Genomic DNA, 20694 nt, shown 5'->3' on the forward strand with positions numbered 1-20694 from the left:
CCCAGGGTTAGCTGGTCTACCTCCCCACTGTCACAAAGCATTTCGGTGTTCTTTATCAGCTCATCTAACGAATGTGCACAAAAGGAGGTAAACAAACTAATAAATTCAGCAGGGGACAATTATCGCCTTGAGAGGTAATCAACATTTTTCAGCATCATTAAAATTAGACGGTGACTCAGTGTTATAACTGACAAAAGACTTATTTTATTTCATGGATTAGCGTCTGTGTGCTTCTAGGAGATATTTGCATAGTGCAAATGAGCTGCGCACTCAGGAGAAGTGCAGACAGGGGAGCAGTTGTGTTGTACCATAAGCGCAGAAGAGGTGGTGAAGCCTGATGGGTACAGGCAGAGAGGAGATGGCAGAGCCAGGCATGGTGTCATAAAGCAGATACATACAAGCCAGGGTCAGCACCCTCTTTTTGTGCGTGCAGCTGAGTATAGCATGAAAGGCAGAAAGTCTGGAGCAGGAAGGTTATGTTGAATTAAAGAAGGTGCATGGAGCATGGGAAATCCAAGTGGACATCCCTGTGTGGATGTTGAGACAGATGGGAATTTGTGAACAGCTATGGGGAAACTGTCTTGTGGAATAAGGAAGCTACTTGGTCCTGACTCAGTGAAGTGTTGTCAAGACATAGCTTTGGCTGTATCTTCATGTACGTACTATGCATCCAAAAGCTGACCATGGACCTGAAGTGCTTGCGGTACTTCTTGCTTTGGAGCATATTTGTGGGTTTGTTTTTTTTTCCCCAAAATGAAGCTGCAAGTGGTTATAGCTGTACACAACACCACATTTACGCTAATGGCTATAAAATTGCAACAAGCATAGCACATACTGTACAGGATTTTTTCTGATGTGCTTTTGCTTCTTCCTCGATCCCCTTTTTGTTTGTCACCATGTTACTGGAAGAAGAAATCTCTGCAGCACAATTTCTGTTTGCATCTACAATTGCACTGTGCAAGACAGCACAATATGAGTGTTACCAGCAGCTTTTTTAAAAAAGATATACAGCATTATGAAGCAAATTAATGTTCGGTGCTTTTCATCTTTTCTACTGCAACAATCAAGGTTCCATTCAATGAGAAACAGCAGTAAAACCCATTTTGTAAAATGTCACTGGAATTCCTTGAGCCAAATGCTCATCCCCTTTGCACACAGGGACTATAAGGTTGTCTGTGTTTGAAGATTTCACTGGTGTTGGGTCGAAATGGAGAAGGTGGAGTGCAGTCTTGGGAGTGCTGTTTTTCTCCAGCAGGCTACATCAAATACAGCTTTTCTGTAATAATCTCTGTGACTATTATCAGTCAGAAAAAAATTGAGCAGCTCTGATGATGACAGAGGACTCTTTTACCCTTAGACTCTCGGAATGTGAATACATTTCAGTAAAAGATAGTTTCAAGCAGCTGGAGGAGCTGAGACCGCGCAGTGAGGCAACAGTGAAGAGTCACCAACCCCAGAGTGCAGCAGAGCAGCTTGGATTTCCCATGGCCACACTACTCGGCTGTCATGCAACCATGTGGCTGTAGCAGCCTTATTTCCAAGTGTGTGCTCTGCAACGTGCAGCATCTCAGAGGGACTGTCACTCTGCATGGCAGTATGAGAGGAACCCATCAGAGCTGGGCACAGAGTCAAGGGAAAGGTGAGCAGGAAGGGACAGGATGCCTTCCACCATCATAATGAGAAATAAAAATTAAAAGGATAATAAAATGCTGTCTCCAGGCAATTTACAATGTACTTTTAAAAACTGTAAGTCTTCTGATCACTGGCAGGATCCATCCATCCATCTTCCTAGGTCACTGTTGTAGTTGCATGACATTACCTGGCCAAATTCAAAGTATTCTCATGCAGCCACATCCATTGGAAAAACCATTAGTAAACAAACATGGTCCACTCAGCCCTTCTGTCCTGGCAAGTACCTACCTGCTGCACTAATGTTTGCACAAGAGCTGCAGAGAAAGACAACATGATGTATTTTACTGCCCAGATTTAGTTTACAGGAAGAGATGGGACTTTGCTTTTCATTGATTTTGTTTTGGTTTATTAGCTAAAAATTGCTAGTACATGAAATGCTGAAGATCTTTAATATAAAGCACTAGCAGAAGTACCTATGGATCCTAAAACTGGCTCCAGGGCAGATCTTCAACAGTAAAAAGTAGTGGCTGTAGGGCTTTGCTTTGTTTTATCTCTTCTGCTCAAGGAAAAAAAAAAAAATCAACAAAAAAACATCACTCTGAGAAAACATCTTCTAGGGTGAAACCATGTGTCCTTTCTCCTTGGGGCTCAGCAAACTGCCTTTGCAATGACCAAGCTCCTGAAACCCCAGGCAACTAATGCTTGATAGCAATTTTCATTTACTGGTGTTTCACAAACTCATGGACTTCCACTGACTGCAGAGAAGTTGTCCTTGACCTATCACTGTTTGAAAGAGATTGGATTCTATTTAGCTTGAATTTGTTGTCATATTTCTTGCTTAGATATTAATAAAACCTTAACTCTGCAACAAGAGGTTAACTGGAGTTCATTATCTTTTACAAGACCTGCTGTGATCCTCAGCTAGGACTGCAGTGTCATTGCTTTGGATTAATCAGATTTGAAGATTAAAGTCAGGTTGAATTGAAATTTAATTTCTGCTCAGTGGAGATTGTTAATGGCATACTGAGAGCTGAAGTCGGGCCACTTATCACTGAAACGTGGGAGAAACAACTTCCTTGCAGGTACCGTGAAGCACTGCAAGCAGTGCATTGCAGAGGCTGGAACTCACAGGATGCAGGAAAACAAACCAGAAAGCTTCAGTGTTCCACTTGTGTTAGAGAAAAAAAGATATGCTGTCATTCCTGTAAGGTTTACTGAACTTTGTAGAAGCTAGACATTGTGACATAGGCTTCCTCATTGTTTGGTGGCCTCATTTCACTGTTAGGCAGCATCTGGGACATGGTGTCACCATGCAGGGGCTCTGGTCCAGGCTGGCTGGAAGGATGTACCAGAGGAGCAGAGGAAAGGTTGAAATCATCATGGCACAGGGGCATCCTGTTGCTGTGGCACACCTCGTATGTGCTGGAGTCACCATCTCCTTCAGCGGCTGCAAACTGGCTTGTACCCAGGAGTCTGTGCAGGGCTTCTGCTGGCCAGATTTCTCCATAAGTCACAGAAAGGTTTAAGTTGCTTTTGTCTGTCATTGCAGGGATCATCTTCAGGTCTGATCTGTTCCTAAATTTTTCTGGAAGGTTTGTCTCTGGAGCAGTTGGTGACTGTAGAAAATATTCCAGTTCAGCTTTCGCTCGAATGCCATCCACTTTATGGATATGAACGTAACCAAAGCTCTCTGGGTTAAAGCTTATATCAAAATTCTGCATGGCAAAGGGAACAGCCTGGTCAGTTAACAGTGCGTATTAGCCTAAAACAAAAGATACTTTGATATTTAATTTTTAGTAGTGTGTTTATTATTTCTTCAACTCTGAAGGTAACCTGGAGCAGGTTAAACAATAGGTTAGCAAAGAATAGAATATTGTGTGACTTGAAATCCTTTTCCATATTAATCTGTACGTAGCCACTGTCCTCCTACAAGCAGCACCACTGAAGAGTGTTTTATGCTGTATGCAATGTGGTGGGAACTGGTGTTTCAGAGGCTTTTCTGAGCTGCACATCTATTCGCACACCTGCCATCTCACAGAAATAAGTGCCAACCCAGTCAGTTCCTTTCAGTTTTACCTTCCTAATTTAGCAGTGAAGGAAGTAAAAGTTTGCCACGACTTCCTGAAACACAATAGGAATCCTGTACAGGGGAGCATGGGGGTTAGGAGAGTCATCTTAGACCTCCTGTTAAATATTATTATATTTAAAAATTAGTATAAAACACTAGCAGAACTACATGTGGATCCTAAAACTGGCTCCGGAGCAGAACATGCTAATAATGTACCGACTGGAGAGAACAGTGCTGATGAGTTTCTTAGTGAAAAGAAAAAAAAATGCACTAGGCACATACTTTTAAGGTTACTGCCTCAGCTTATGGTTTGTAGTATTTGTCCATCTGGCTTTTGTCTGGCAGGGCAGTACATGTATAGGAGCAACTCTGCTGGTTGTGTAAGGGTACATGGGCATTACCAGGGACATTTGCAAAGGGTCCTCATCCAGTCCCACAATGAGTTTCATAGAGTCACAGAAGTGTCTTGGTTGGAAAGGACCTCTGGAGTCTAACTGGTCCAACCTTTTGCCAGAAGCAGGACCTGGACTGGGTCATCCAGATCCTTATCACCCTGCTCTTGAACCCTTCCAGCAAAGAAGAGCCTACCTTTTCTGTGGGCAGCCTACACAAAGTTGAATTGTTCTCATGGAGAAAAATTTCTTTCTTATATCCAGATGAAGTTTGCCCTGAAGCAACGTATACCCACTGCTTCTGGTCCTGTTACCATGCATTGTTGTGGCAAGAGGACCTCTACCATCTCCCTATCTACACTTTAGGTATCGGAAGGGTGTAATTATTAGTCCTCACCCTGAGCTGAGCTTCCTTTTTTCTATGAATAAACTCAATTCCTTCATCGTTTCTTCATGTATCAAGTTCTCCAGCCCTCTTTGACTTCACACAAGTCAAAGCTCAGGCGCTAGTTGAATTTTGTGTTATTTCCCTACACCTGATTAGCATCTGCCTGTGCAAATATGGGCTCTCTTCAGTGAAATGTAGAAGTAATTTCAGAATGATGTCTCAGATCCTCCAGCAACTGCACATACTATCTCTTGTGGGTGATAGGTTTGTTTGCAGTAGTCTAAAATACAGTGAAAACAACAATGGAAGTACATACATTTTTTGGCTTCTTGCATAGCTGCTCCAATGTTTTTTTATGATCTGGAAGGTTTGGCCACACAGCAGGCTTGATCCTGAAGCATCAACAGTGAACAAAAAAGGTGTTCAACAGCAGGAAAAAGAGGGATATGTTCATATTGCATCATTTATATTAATTCTCACAAAGCCTTAGGGCTGAGTGTAATTACCCAGAAAAAAAACAGAGAAGTTTCAGAATAAAACAAAGATAGAAGAAAGAGAGTTATAAAGGTCACTGAATAGTCATTGTTCTCTTGAGTGAACCAATTTTCACAGCTAAAGGAAAACACTTTACCAAGTACTGGAAAAGCAGCATACTGTGCGGGCAAAGAGCTCATTTGCATCTAGCTATGTTAAAAGGGTTTTTCCTACTGAAACCAATTTCTGAAAGTGAAAATAGTTGCAGTGGTTAAAGTGCGAATTTGCTGATACTTGCCTCTACATGTTTACCTACTTCAAAGATCTGCATATTGTGCCACTCCTTGGCTAGCTCTCTGTGTTGCTGGTATCTGTATTGTAGTCGTCCCACAGCTCTCATTTTCACTGCCTCAGTTATCAAAGTTCTCATCTTGTGCTGCTGGAAACCTTCTGCTATGAAGCATCTAGAGAATATTGCCTGACTGACATTCAGTGTTGCAATGATGTATCTATAGGTGCAAATTAATATATTTTTGGGGTTTATTTTTTTTATTTTTTTTTTTAAATGTGCCATATATGTGGGTATATATGCACATGCATAAATCCTTCTTTTTAAAACCAGAATGTCTGTGTCCAGACAGTTTCACCTGTTTTTTCAGCACCTTAACAGATCTTCTAGCAGAGTTAAAGAACCGCGGGAGCTCAGCAACACTAAAAAGCAAGATATAAGATATATACAAATCTCAAGCCACATCTATCCTTGCAAATAAAACAGGACCAAGGGAGTGTTCCCTGACAGATAAGTCCAGTGTCTAAAATGTTTAAATATTAAAATAGTTCTTGGCATTGTTTCATCAAGGCCAACTAGCACATTTCCAGGCAATCCCCGTGTCTAATTCAGGAGTTAGTACAAGCCAAGTGCTTTCCTCAAAGAGCAGATTACATTCAGCCATCTCTCTGGATGTCAGTGGAGCTGGAAGCCACAGACAAGCTGTTCTGAAAACCACCCAACAGTCCTGGGCTTTCTGTCTTGCAAGGGGGTTCATTTCCTTTGAACTTGGGATTTCTTTCATTTCAGATTCTGGTTTCACCAGGTTATCCATGTATGTGTTCATTGTCTTTAGTTTGTCATTAAATATTCCATATAAGCATATGCAGCCGGGTATTTTAAAACATATTTACAGCTATTTACTGCTGTGTAGCTGACATATGAAGAAAACCCAAAACAAAGAACTGCCTGTGTAATGATTGTACCTCCAGTTCCACTTCTGCCATGGCTGCTTTGGTGGGGGATGTTTCACCATGTATCTGAAAAAGGGGCTTGCTGCAGAGAGCTCTGTGATGCTGCTTCTGAAAGTGCTGCAGAGCAAGCACTCTGCTGACTCAGGCTATGAAAGGGAAAGAGACGATCTCCCTGATAGACTGTTTCCACATCTCTTGGGACTTTACTAAAATCTGCAGACAGGTTGCTTTCTTTTCTGGATTCGTAGTGACTTCAGCTCCCCAAAGGTCCCAGTGTTTCAAGCCCCAAACTGAAGTATGCTAAAAGCAGCAGGTCATCTTCTGCCTGCCAACACCCTCTCTTGTACTGTCCACTTCTACTCTTTGCCTGCCTTTGTCTTAATATAGAAGTCGAGAGATGGAAAGAGCATACTCCTTAGTATAGCAAGAAAACAGGGAAGGTAATAAGACTGTCAGAATAGGATTGGCTTCCAATATTTTTTCTGATATAAGGGGACTTATATTACCTGTTTTCCCAAAAAGTTATGATTAGGACAACCATGACAATGGACAGCATGAATCCCAGGATGGAAACTATAACCACAACCACACTGCTGTCTAAAGAAAAACAAAAAACATCAGCCAATACATATAAATGCCTCACCGTTAAGCAACAGTAACTTGCAATGTCTCTTCAGACAATGAATCAGGAATTAATGCCAAGCATTGCACCTGCGTCTCATTGGACTGTGTAGTGGTACATTTCTCCTGCATTTCTGAACAAGGAAAGAGTAAGCTGCCAGAGTATCAGCCCTTGGCTGAGCTCCAGGCTGTCTTCCCAGGTTGGATTAAAGCAGCTCAAAGTGCTATCACCTCCATTGTGTTGAAGCTACCACTTGCCACATCCTTACAGCAGCACTGAAGTGTCTTCTAACACACATATTGGCAAGATGCCCCTGGGGACTGAAGGGACCCCAAGGACAAAGAGAATTATTCATGTTTACAAGTGCAATTATGAGGTTTTATTGCTTATCATATTTGTGATGAAAGTGCCATGTTCACACACAAGTCCAGGGCCTTGAAATGGGTTGTGTTTCACCACTCTTTGTGCCTCAACTAAAATTCTCAGTGCAAGCTGGCACTTCTTTCTGCATGCCAAGAGGCAGCAAGCAGGAATGAGTCAGACTTCACCTCCCTTTGCACCTCCCTCATGCCCTTGTGGCAGCATTTCATCTGATTGTATTGCTTATGAGTGAGATTTACACATGGAGAGTGACCTCCACACAGACTGATACAGCTGCTCTCTGGGTCATCTCCTCTGGGTTGCCCAGTGCCTGTGAGGGCTGAGCCCTGCGGTGGCCACAGGCTCATCCCTCCCCATGCTCTTGAAACTGCTGCTGCTGGGGCTGGCCAGGGAGCCAAGAGCCCCTAGCTCCCCTTTCTTCCAGATGGACCAAAGCGGTTTCTGCCCTTACAACTCCCTGCTGAGCGTTGCTCCCTCGCGGTTCTGAAAGTCTTCAAAGTGCTCCATTCGCTCCACGTTCCCTTAAAGTAGTCTCTGTTGGGCTGCGAACGTACTTTCACCTCATACGATGCATCATTTTCAAGGTTTTTCCCCAGTAATTTTACCTGAAGGTACGGTGACTCTATAGTCTAAACACACAAAAAAATCCAATTATTTTTCTGGAAGACACAGGCAAAGCGTCTTTGATTTTCGGCAAAATGTGCAAGATCAGGTGCATTCCTGAAGTACTGTGCTACTTGCTCTGTCTCTATTATACTGCTGGTCATGGGGGCATCAGTGTAGCTTAACACGGAGGTAGTCCAGACAGTACCAGAGAAGAAATACGCAGTGAAGTAAAATCTCTTTGGAAAACAGCTGAAACTGTTAACCGTGCTCTGCTACTGCCAATACTGCAGTGGGGCACACATGCTTCTCTGGCAAGGCTCAGAAGAGAGACGGGGAAAAGATATGTTTGTATAGCATGAAAGGGCAACTTCTAAAAGAGCAGGTACAGGAAAGAAGCTGAAAGAAGTGCAGCTCTTTATTTCAATTTATTTGGTTGCCTGAATCGTTCTCTTTTTCTAGCTACAGTTCTCCTGTGTTCCCTCCTTAAAAGCCAGGTATAGTTCACGCTTTCAAACATTTGGACTTGTGTTTGCTCAGCTGCTCTTGTGACAGGGGACACAGAGGTCCCAGCAGGCAGGCAGCCCAAACCAGATCCAGATCACAGGGAGCTGCTGCCCTAAACACAGTCTGAGTGTGGGAGAGCTGCAGGGCTGCACATGAAGCTGAGAGAGGCTCAGTGGAAAAGGGACACAAAGAAACTGTTGCTAAGTAAGGAAAGGGGTCATACGGTTTACTGAGTGATGAGCATAGAAAGTGACAGCAAAACCACAACAGCAAAGAGCAAACCATCCAAACCTTAGGGTGGTTTGTCATATTATGTCTTCTCTTCCCACTGCAAAGCCTGAATGAATGGAACTTCATTAGACTAGAAAAGTGCTTGACAGACATGGGTGCTGCCAGTCTGGAATTGTTTTGACCGATGGGTATTCCAAATGCCAAATATTGCACCTCTCCAAGTTTCCAGCTGGAGAACCATAGAAATGCAGATTTTTTTTCATGATGTTGGTATTTCTGACAATGTACAATTTCAGAAATTAGTGTAAGCTCAACAATACATCTTTACTTACCTGCCAAGTACCTTTTTCTTGACGATAGGCTATTTGGTGTATTAATTTGTCACTTAAGTATTTCTTCCGTGAGTGTGGTGTACTATAATGAATAAGATACTCATTTGCCTCCTTTTGGTATGTGATGTTTACATTGAATGGTACTTCAGGCTTAACTGCAAATGATAACAAGGATGTAACATGAATAAAACAATGTTATTATGAAATAAAGTGGTTTTAAAAAGTAGGAAAAAAAAAAATTCCATTCAAGTTACAGCACCTGCATGGCGACCTATCTTCAGTGAGCGCTGGCCTGAGCTGGGTGAGCCTCACACTGAGCCCCAGCTCATCCTTGCACCTTTGTCCTGAAAGGGGCTTGCTTTTGACCTGCTGGATCAGCAGCGCGACCAGCAGGGATAGTGCTTCCTAGGAACCTGACATTTAGTCTTGGATTGCAATTCCTGAGCATGCCCACCTCTGTAGCACTGCCTGAAGACCTGCAATTCAGGCCATCCAGTCAGCGTCTGAGATGGAGACTGCATGGCAGAACTCATCACTGCTCTGAGAGGAAGGCACTAGCGAGCAAACTGGGTATGGGTACAGATGCTTGCAGCTGTCAGGGCAGTGGGACAAAGTATGACAGTGTTAGACGTAGAAAAGGGGCCTGTGGCCCATACTATGTACGCACCCATGACCTGTCTGCAGGATACTGTGTCAAATGACTGTCTGTGCACATACGAGTGGTATACAGATGGTATGTTTTGGACTTGACAGTCCAAAATGCAGTTCTCAGGACTCCCCAAGAGGTGTCTGAGCTGGATGTGCCTGAAGTCTGCAAGGATCTGTGTCTGCGTCACTGAGGCTTCGTGAACGTGCCGTGTAAAGTACATCAGCTGTCACAGGAAGAGAGAACCCACACCTCTCTCAGGAAAATACATATAACCAGAAATTATGTCCACTCCTTCTGCAACCCCCATATGTTTAATCCTTTAAAGCAGAACCACAGTTTCCAGAGGAAAGACTGGCAGAGATAGCCCATAAACTGAGAGGTAATTATTACAAAACTGTTGGACTGGGACAGAATGTTTCATAAAAGAGGGATGTCACAGTGCCTACTGACAAAGGTAAAGCTATGTGGCACTAGAGCAGACCAGAGCTACCCTACATGGGCTTTTCTGCAGCCCCCAAATGAGACCAAATCCTAAGAAGGGTAAATCCTAAGGAGACCCACTTCTTCAGATTTCCCTTTTTCTTGGCTCAGGCAGGTCCCTATCATGGCTTTGACGAGCCCATTCATGCTCTTTCACTGTCCCTTCTGTGCTGCAGGATGCCTGAGCACCTTGTTCAGACAACAGGCTCCACCAGGAAGCAAGGTGTGAAAAAGTGAGATCTGACTGGGTTTAAAACACAACATGCAGTTTTAGTGTCCCTGTGCTGCTGAGCTGATGCTATACATGGGGCAGTCAGTCCTGAAACTGCATGTTCCCCAGTGAGACATGAACAAGATTTACCTTCTTGACAGTTCATTCACACTCATGAGCAGCTGCTTCACCCATGTGCATTACTCAGACTATGTCCAGATTTGGGCAGAGTGTTACAATAAGCCAAAATTCAGCTGTATATTTTGAATAGACGTTAATCATGTTTGGCTTTGAAGCAAGGGGAACACCACACTCTGCCACACCCCAGTCGAAGTTCTGTGACTTGCTAGGACACTACTTTATATTGACTCTGTGTTATCCGGATTGATTCTTAGGCTTTGAGCTGTGCTACTTTTTTCCCCAGTAACACCTATATCTTAAAAATGTCCAAAATGTTAAGTGTCTTACCAATGTCAGTTACCACCAGACTCCTGCAGACCCTTCTCTTCATTTCAGAGTCCATGCAAATGTATTTATTTGAGAGTATATCAGTGAATTGTAAGAAATACACATCTTCTTGTTTCTTCATGTTGAGGCACACAAAATTGCTGTCTTCTTTGGTACTGTTGACCAAAGTGACACAGCGTTAATTTCTTCTGTCTTGCTATAACATAGTAAGGGATGAAACCTCGTTACTCATTTCACAGTAACTGAAGTGAGATTCCATGTGAACTAAGAAAAAATGCCATGCAAAGAAGGGGTTTAAAAGATTGATAGTGTTTTTCCTCGTAGTCTTTGAGCACAATAATCAAATTACATGAGTCACAGAAAGAGTCCTGGAGCTCTCCAGGAAAACGCAGTTACGAAATTGGAGATGTATGTGTTAAAAAACTTTGCAACTGTAAAAATTTTCTTACTGCTGCTCTTGTTGAATACAGGGCAGTAGGTTTAGATGCCCATTGAAGATAAAGAGAAATTTCTTATTGACTGAAGTGGTAGCAAATATAGGGTCAACAGTCAGCCAGGCCGTTAAGGACTCATATGTTATAGTTTCAGAGTCCAAATTACATCTGTGTGTTCCTCCATCTGTGTGATACCCAAGGACTGTCACAAAATTTCAGTCAAAATCCAGAATGAATCTTATGAAAACAGACAAATTCTAAGAAACTAGGTAGGAAAAAATTAATAGCAATTAGACTAGCAATATAAAAGAAATCCACATCTGATGCTGGTTGCTATGGATCTTTCAGTATCAGGAAAAACAGGCAAAGGGCAAAGCAGAAGTATACTAAAAAAACAAAACCTGACCTTCTTCACCTACGTGTATCAGTTTAAACATAAAGGTGGAAAAGAGTTTCAAGACCTCAACGAGAAGCGGAGACAACTGATGTGTTTGGTAACTGTTGGGTTTCTGTATACTCATTCTAGTGTGGTTTTTGCATGTCTGTGTGTGTGAAGACAATTGCTTAATTTTTGCTTACACTAGATAAAGGCATTTTCCCTGCAGGGGAATATCAGCCTTCTTGCCAAAGAATTTTCTGTGGAAAGGATCTGCTTCTTCAAAAGACAATTTTATTTTCCATTTGGTAAAGCAAGGTTTAGCATTTTTTAAATATCATTTAATTTAAAGAAAAAGTGTTCTCAGTTCATGCTAGGCTACATCCACAATTAGAGGTGTTCTAGAGCAACAAAGGCAAGATCAGGACTATTGGAGATGTTATAATGCCCTTTACAGACCCTTCCAGCTGTTTTCTTTCCTTACTAGGGAGCTATGTTCTGTTTCACTAAACTCCTCTTCTTTGCTGAACATGGTATTCAAACTTCATAAACAGTCTTAAACAAAATCTTGTCTGGCTTTGCTGCTCCTGCTCCCCAGAATATGGCAACATGACACAGTGGTGCATGATGAAATCCCTCCGCAAGTCCTGAAGGAGCTGGCGAATTAAGTTGCTAAGCCACTGTCCACCATATTTGAGAAATCATGGCAGTCAGGTGAAGTTCCCAACGACTGAAAAAAGGGAAATATAACCCCCATTTTCAAGAAGGGGAAAATGGATGACCCAGGGAACTACAGACCAGTCAGTCTCAACTCTGTGCCTGGCAAAATCTTGGAGCAGATTCTCCTGGAAGGCATGCTAAGGCACATGAAATACAACAAGGTGCTTGGTGACAGCCAGCATGGCTTCACTAAGGGGAAATCCTGCCTGACCAATTTGGTGGCCTTCTATGATGGGGCTACAGAACTGATGGACAGGGGTAGAGCAGTTGATGTCATCTAGCTGGACACGTGTAAAGCGTTCGACACTGTCCCACACGCCATCCTTGTCTCTAAATTGGAGACACATCAATTTGATAGATGGACCACTCGGTGGATAAAGAACTGGCTGGATGGCCGCACACAAAGAGTTGTGGTCAATGGCTCAATGTCCAGCTGGAGACCAGTAACGAGTGGTGTCCCTCAGGGATCGGTGTTGGGACCGGTCTTGTTTAACATCTCTGTCGCTGACATGGACAGTGGGATTGAGTGCACCCTCAGCAAGTTTGCCAATGACACCAAGCTGTGTGGTTCAGCTGGTATGCTGGAGGGAAGGAATGCCATCCAGAGGGACCTTGACATGCTTGTGAGGTGGGCTGATGCCAACCTCATGAAGTTTAACCATGCCAAGTGCAAGGTCCTACAGCTGGGTCAGAGCAATCCCAGGCACAGCTACAGGTTGGGCAGAGAAGAGATTCAGAGCAGCCCTACAGAGAAGGACTTGGGTGCTGCTTGATGGGGGTGCTGCTTGATGAGAAAATGAACACGAGCCAGCTCCATTCAATGTGTGCTTGCAGCCCAGAAAGCCAAGCGTATCCTGGGCTGCATCAAAAGGAGCGTGACCAGCAGGTCGAAGGAGGTGATCCTGCCCCTCTACTCTGCTCTTGTGAGACCTCACTTGGAGTATTGTGTGCAGTTCTGGTGTCCTCAACATAAAAAGGACATGGAACTGTTGGAACAAGTCCAGAGGAGGCCACGAGGATGATCAGGGGACTGGAGCACCTCCCGTATGAAGACAGGCTGAGGAAGTTGGGGCTGTTCAGCCTGGAGAAGAGAAGCTGCATGGAGACCTCATAGCAGCCTTCCAGTATCTGAAGGGGGTCTGTAAGAATGCTGGGGAGGGACTCTTCATTAAGGACTGTAGTAATAGGAGAAGGGGTAACGGGTTCAAACTTAAACAGGGGAAGTTTAGATTGGATCTAGGGAGGAAATTCTTTCCTGTTAGGGTGGTGAGGTACTGGAATGGGTTACGCAGGGAAGTTGTGAATGCTCCATACCTGGCAGTGTTCAAGACCAGGTTGGACAGAGCCTTGGGTGGCATGGTTTAATGTGAGGTGTCCCTGCCCATGGCAGGGGGGCTGGAACTTGATGATCTTAAGGTCCTTTCCAACCCTAACTATTCTATGATTCTATAGCATATCGTTTCCTAGAAATTCACCAAAGCATGGACTAACAGCACTTACCACAGGGCCAGGGTATAGTTAGTGTTGTGAGGAAGCAGCTCGGTAAAATTGCAGGTCAGGCTGCTATAGGAATCCTTAAATTCCAGTTGGCTGAAGCATTCAATGTCTAAATGATCTGGCTCATCATCTCCGAAAGTTCCTAAAGAGAGATTAGCAGGCTATTACAGACGCAAATCCATGAGTGTATTTGATTTGAAGCATCATTGTATAGGGGGTTGCTTCTTTATCTGATTGCCTGAAAGTAAGAGTATCAACCTACCTGTTTTATAAAAAAGCAAAGAAAGCTTTTTAGAAATGAAATTAAAAGCTACTTGGCCATTTCAAGGTTGCTTTCCCTGCCTGCCAGTGAAGCCCATATACTTACCACATGCAAAGGTACATTCTGCATCATCAGCCTGTGAACTACAAAAACCCACACTGTTGCAGATTGCTAGGTCAGATGAGACACCTCATGTCTGTTCTTTTTCATTAACCATAGACAAAAAGGGGTGTTGATATCAACATGGAAACCTTTGTGGAAGAGTCCCAACACAAGATGAAAACAGAGAATATACACTGCTCTGCAGTTCAATTCCTCCTAAGTTTGAGACAGTGAGAGGGGAATTCTTGTTTTAAAAGTTATGGACAAACTTCATACCGAGTGTCATGATTTAAACCCAACTGGTAACTCAGTACCATGCAGCCACTTGTTCACTCCCTAGCAGGATGGGGAGGAGAATCGAAAGAATGTAAACCCCATGGATTGAGATAAGAACAGTTTAATAATTGTAAAATGCAGTGATAATAGAGATAATGCCAACGATAACAATGCTGATAACACTAATATGGAACAACAACAAAAAAGATAAGTGAAAGTTCAGAAACCACAAGCAATGCACAGTATAATTGCTCTCCACCTGCTGACCTATACCCAGCCCCACCTGAGCAGCAGGTAACTCCCCCCAGTTTATGTATTGACTGGCATGACATGCTGTGCTATGGAATACCCCTTTGGATAGCTCAGGACATCTGTCCCGGCTGTGTTTCCTCTGGCTTCCTGCACTCCCCCTTGCTGGCAGAGCATGAGAGACTGAAAAGTCCTTGACCAGGGTAAGTGCTACTGAGCAACAACTAAAACATCAGTGTGTTGTCAACCTTATACCCAGGCTAAAGCAAAAACACAGCATAGCACCAGCTACTAAGAAGAAAATTAACTCTGTTATAGCTGAAAACAGGACACCAACATATAAGCCAGACCTACTCCATCTGAAAATCACCTCAGAACTTCCTCAAAGAGGTTTCATGATTAGGAAACAAAAACTGCTGCTATCCTTGGGCACGCTAAGGGGTGCAAGACATGTTCACAATGTCCATTGAAAAGCAGCATATTCAAGTCAAGGACTGAAACACTCTGGAAAATAAATGGAACAGAAACATGCACTGGGGGATATATTCTGCACACTACTAGAATTGTCTGGGGCTGATGCTCAAGGCTAACAAATAAACAATAAAGAAAAAGAACAAGTGAAACACAGAAGTTGGAGAAGTATCTCTTATTCAGACTCCGTAGGCAGAGCTTTTATGCAAACTGCAGTGATTAGTGTTTTACTTTATATAGTAAATCTTTATTTCTTCAAGAAAGTGTTGTTTCCAAAAAGACAGTATTTTCTTTCTCTGCCTGTCTCTCCTCTCTTTTTATGTGTCCTCTAGCACATCTTTTTCATATATCTCAAGATTTTTTAAATAGATAGAATAACAAAAATAAATAGCAATCACTCATTTATTTTTTTTAATGGAGTTGGGGAGAAGTATCTTAATGAGGTGTTTATAGGGTTTGGTTTATTTTTGTGGATATGAGAATTGGTCATATGAACAATGAGAATGAGAAAAGCAAGGGCCAGTTTCAACTGGAGTTATTTGTATAGGAATTTTAGCTTAAGAAAGCCTGAAAGCACATCAGACACCTTGTAGCTCCAAAGCAGCAGACCCACAGCTGAGGATGCACTCTCAGCATTTGCCGTTGCTGCGTTGCCATCAGGACCAGCCACATCGAAGATGGCCAAAACTGCCCAAGGAGCATCCTCCTGCCTGTGCTGCGATGGGCTGGCCTTTCACTGGGTTACTGAGAAGACTGGAAAATGACATGGGTGGTTTTAGGAAGTCAAGAGTATTTTGGTGTCATGATGCAAGTTGAAGATGTCCCTGCTCATTGAAGGGAGGTTGGACTAGATGATCTTTGAAGATCCCTTCCAACTCAAACTCTTCTATGATTCTAAGTAAGCCCCATTTTGATTCTATTGCAAAGTTTTCTGAAATGTCACAAATTTGGGCTCAGGAGGGAAAGATCAGACTTTCTGCCAGAATGCGTGGCTTCCTGCAATTTGCTTTGGTGACTAATAACATAATCATCATTTGACTAAGAGCAAATGTCTCAAGTCCTACACTTGGCAGGTATGAGGTCAGTGAACCTAAGACTGACGCTTTCGAGAGGAGTCCTCTCTGGCAGAAATTGCCAGTTCAACTTCATTTCATGAATCTCACCCACCGTAGCTGAGCTGGTCATGGATTCACAGCAGGGAGAAAGCAGGAGATTTATTTTTATTGCTTTAAAATGTGAGTCAAGAGCATCACTCCACATGTTCACTATCAGCAGTGGTTCCTCTTGGCCTTGGAGCTCAGGTGCATTTGGAGTTGGGCATTGAGTGAGAAATTCATAAGTTTGACAGGAATGCAGAGAAAAATGGAAAAGCAGCCCAGGCAGGGACTAGGAGAGGTGCTGCTGCCATCAGCAGCTGTGGTGGGCAGCAGGAAGGATGAGAGCATCTGATGCTGCACTGGTCCAGTGCCCGCAGGCAGAGCTCTCCCCCAAGCTAAGATTTAGTGTCCATTTGCCAGCATGAGCAACTGGTGCAAAGAAGCAACTACTGCTCTTGCCTTCTCTCAGCAGTTCTGGTGGGTCTGTCCCCAAGGGACCCCAGCTCTCCCTGAAGAGCAACAGAATGCAGCGTCTTCCAACAGTGCTGCTGTTTTGGGGGGATGTGTGCAGCACAGATATGAACACAGCAGGTGCTGTACAAAGCCTCTCTATTTGAATGTTGCATTCAAAAGAGAGGCACAGAAGTCAGTGAAACTCTAGAACAAGCCCTGCAGCAGTTTCACACAGGTGAGAGTCTTGATCAACACAGCCCTGAGCCACCTGGGCAGAAATAAAAGAACAGAAATGTATATTACATAAAGTTACATATTTGTGGTGAAAGTGTGTGCATATATGTATACATATATTCAAAATTAAGGGAATAACAAGTAAACTGACATGAATATGCAAAAAAATGGAAAACCCCGCATATTTTTTACACGTAAATACACTCAAATCTCACATGCACAGGTATGACACATTTTATGCCTCTCTAAGACTTTTCCTGTGACTACCAGGAGACTGGCTTATTTATACTCATAGGTACCTCATGTCAACATTAAACTTACGAGTTACAATTTCTTGGTGCTGCCTGTAAATGCAGACTACATATACCAGATATTGCATAAACACACACACTGATGATCATCATATTAATAAATGGCATATAAAAAGAAATTCTTTCAGCTGTCCACTACTGCTTCACTGAAAAATGGCAGAAATCATAGAATCATAGAATGGTTTGGGTTGAAAAGGACCTTAAGATCATCCAGTTCCAACCCCTGCCATAGGAAGGGATGCCTCACACTAGGCCTTGTTGCCCAAGGCTCCGTCCACACTGCCAGGGATGGGGAATTTACCACTTCTTCGGGTAATCTCTTTCAGTGCCTCACCACCCTCACAGTAAAGAACTTCTGTACTAGGATGACTGTAAAACGAAAAAGAAAAAGGTTTTGTCTCGCAGTTCAGCCACTTACAGCTGGTTTAACCAGCATAGTGCACCCTTGGTGCTGCACTGAAAGCTTACTTTACCTCTTTGACACTGAACTTTTACATTGTGATTCCGTGGTTCCTTATTCATGGAAATAACATCCTAAACATAAAATATGTGAGAATTAACCCTTGTGAATAGTGTTAAGTAAGCAATCTGAAATGCTTTTTCTGGTATGGTTCCTCCGTGGGCAGACTGCAATTTTTTTGTCTGATGTAAATATGCATACAGTCTTAGTTGCACTTCTTCCCTAAACCTCACCATGCATGAATGTGTTTGCTATGTAAACTGTTTCGATGATTGCAGTATGACTCACACTACTAAGGATATTTTTTCACAATTAAAATCTACAGGATTATAATTTTTTCCTTGAGAAACCCAGACCAGGCAGAGCCCTGAGCCTGGCTGGCCTGAAATCAGGGCAGGGCTTCAGAGGGGTGATTCTAGGAAGACAGAACTCCTCTCATAGCTACAGCCATGGAAGGTGCTTTGCAGAAACGGTTGTCTCTTTGGTCTAGATAACACACGTCAGGACGGTTCAAATCACAGCAGGAATCTCATGAGCCTTTCCCAAGAGAAGAATGTTAGCACAGGCTATAGACATGCTTCAGCTTTAAGCTCTGAAGCCACTGGGAATAACAGCAATGCGTGAAACCAAAGGCACTGCTAAGCACCTGCAGGATTATAGATGGAATTTCCACTCAGTGAAGTGACTGTCTTTATGAACAAAGTAATGCAAAATATTTACTGCTGATCTGGTGGAAGAAGAACTCATTTCAATCACAACAGTTTTGATGGGTGTTGGACAAGCCATACAAATCTGTGCAGGAAGACCACTGAAGCCAGCTGTCCTGCCCCTGAGACCCCACAGTAGGATGCCTCCTTCACCCTCTGCCCATTCCCTTCTGCACCTCCACCTCCATGGCTGCACTTCCTCAGCTCTGCTTGTAGCTCTCTTAAGGCTTGGGGGATCTCCACCTCATCTGCTGGGCTGGGAGCAGGTGCTCAGAAAAGAGGAGGAGATGAAGGCAAGTTCTGCGATGAGCTTTCCCCTCATCTGTCCATAAGAGGGGTGAACTCATGCCTGCATTGGCAGGCGGGACTTTGCCAGGAGACAGTGTGAGTCAGAGAGGCAAAGAGTGAAAGCCAAACATTCATAAAGGGTGATTTTACACTGTATTGTTTAATTTGTTGTCCAAACCCACGAGGCTTATAAGGAAATCAGAAAGGCTTCTAATTGTTTAGTGGGGATTTTCTGAATCTATTTTTCTTTCATTCTAAGCAAATTATGGCTTACTGGAAGCTAGTGACAAAACAACGAAAGGTCCGATCATACCGGGTTTTGAGAAACCCTGAAGATTGCAGTTACACCAACAATAAATCACTAGCATTGACCATTCACCAGCATAGCTGCTTGACAGAGCTGGCTCTAAACAGCTGCAGACTACATAAATAAAAAGCAAACAGGAAAAAAAGGTTGTTAGTTGCAGTTCTGAGCCACTCCATTTTCTTCTAACTAAAAACATATGCATATCCTATCTAAGAAAATATATGCATGTTTATACGTATGCGTGCATACACATGTGTTATAATACATGGCATATATGGGAAAATGAGATTCTCTGTCTGTGAGGTAGCATAGGAACACAGCCACTATCATCCTAAAAACCAAAATCCCCAAATCTCTTTTGCTCCTAAAACTATCAGTAACTGAGAGACTGCCAATGTCCTTCAGATGCAGTGCAATAAGCTCTGTCACTATTGTTTGGTTTGTATGAGACAATTAAGAGTGTAACAGATCTGGGACTTCATATGCAAATCCAAATTTTAATGTCCCTTTTGAGAAAAGGAACAGCAGACTGAAATAGTGGGTTTATTGCTTCTCTTTCTGTTTTGGTGCAGTTAAATAATTTTTACTTCTCTGAGATAATGAAATCTACAATAAGCCTAAATTTAAAGTGTTGAATTAATTTATAATTGAGTAAGGTATGAATGCTCTTAGTGATGGGCTGTGAGAATCCACTGGTTGAGTTGCTGCTTCAGCCATATTACAAGGGAGACTGGGACGATCTGCCAGTTATACCTGATGCAGCTGCTTAAAGAAAAAGGGGAAAAGTTTAGCTTTTGAAGTGTAAGAGTTTGGGCCAAGTTTGAGGGACATTAAAACATTTTCTTTGGAGGAAACTAAACTGCCATGAGAGGTGAAGCCAGAACCTCACCCCTCTCTGATGAGAGATCAGAGTGAGCATGGACTCCAAAAGGGTGAAGCAGGTACCTGTTCACAGGCATAATTCCTCACATAAACACTAAAGACAATGAGAAAGGATTAACAGGTCTGACCTTGCATACCCTCTGCATACAGCTACGATTTTAATTTCATATGAATATAGATGTTACAAGGACAGCAAACTCAGGAATTAAATTAAATAGATATCCTCCAGCTCCACATCTGCCTCAGGTACGAGCACTAAAATCAAGAGTCTGAATGCTGAAACACTGCACATTTAGTCAAGCAGATGCATTTTTGATCTATTAACTCAGGTTTTCCAGGATCATACCCAAGTGGAAAGATGAAGATGAAATGACTCACCATCACCATCTGCTGAAGTGCAACCACTTTCCCCAAAAGTGGTGTGAAGAAGCAGGGCAAAAATGCTCAATACTGCACTTGTCTGTGTCATCCTGAGCGCGCTGCATGTGTGCAGTACGTGTGTGTGTGAAATGCAGGCTTGGTTACTTTATACTAGATGCAGAACAAGCCCATTGCCTGATAAAGAGACCTCAGTCAAGGGGAAATGTAAACATGCCGACAAGGATGACTAGTGGCAGAGCAGGAAGCCACAGGAGCGGTATGAAGACACTTGCAGAGCTTTTACTTTGAAACCTGCTTTCCCCTTCAAAACTAAGGACCTTCTGTGTCAGGTTTATGGTGTTACTGGGCAAAATCTGACCAAGTCCAGTGGGTGGGGAGCATGTTTCATGGACACCGTTCCTGGCCTGGCTAGTGGGATTTTTCCTCCTGATTTTCCTAAGAGCATGGTTTAGTCTTGTCCACTTCCTCTCAATGGAGTAAGTGGGTCCAAGGGAGAGAAATTTTCCA

General features: G+C 43.1%; 1 protein-coding gene across 1 annotated transcript; it reads right to left on the bottom strand.

The window, feature by feature from the left end:
* Positions 1-2617: 2617 nt before the first annotated feature.
* On the bottom strand, positions 2618-20467 carry IL7R (interleukin 7 receptor). Its single transcript, XM_057431122.1, has 8 exons — positions 20185-20467; positions 13711-13849; positions 10681-10835; positions 8873-9027; positions 7651-7828; positions 6703-6793; positions 4797-4872; positions 2618-3347 (listed from the first exon to the last, which is right to left on the bottom strand). Exons 1-8 carry the CDS (start codon positions 20273-20275, stop codon positions 2844-2846), a joined length of 1389 nt encoding a protein of 462 aa, XP_057287105.1. The 5' UTR covers positions 20276-20467; the 3' UTR covers positions 2618-2843.
* Between the last annotated feature and the right edge of the window lie 227 nt (positions 20468-20694).

Source organism: Pezoporus wallicus, unplaced genomic scaffold (assembly GCF_028554395.1).
Source record: "Pezoporus wallicus isolate ANWC-B61680 ecotype Strahan unplaced genomic scaffold, APGP_CSIRO_Pwel_v1 contig_8692, whole genome shotgun sequence".
In the NCBI taxonomy this organism is placed as follows: Eukaryota; Metazoa; Chordata; class Aves; order Psittaciformes; family Psittacidae; genus Pezoporus; species Pezoporus wallicus.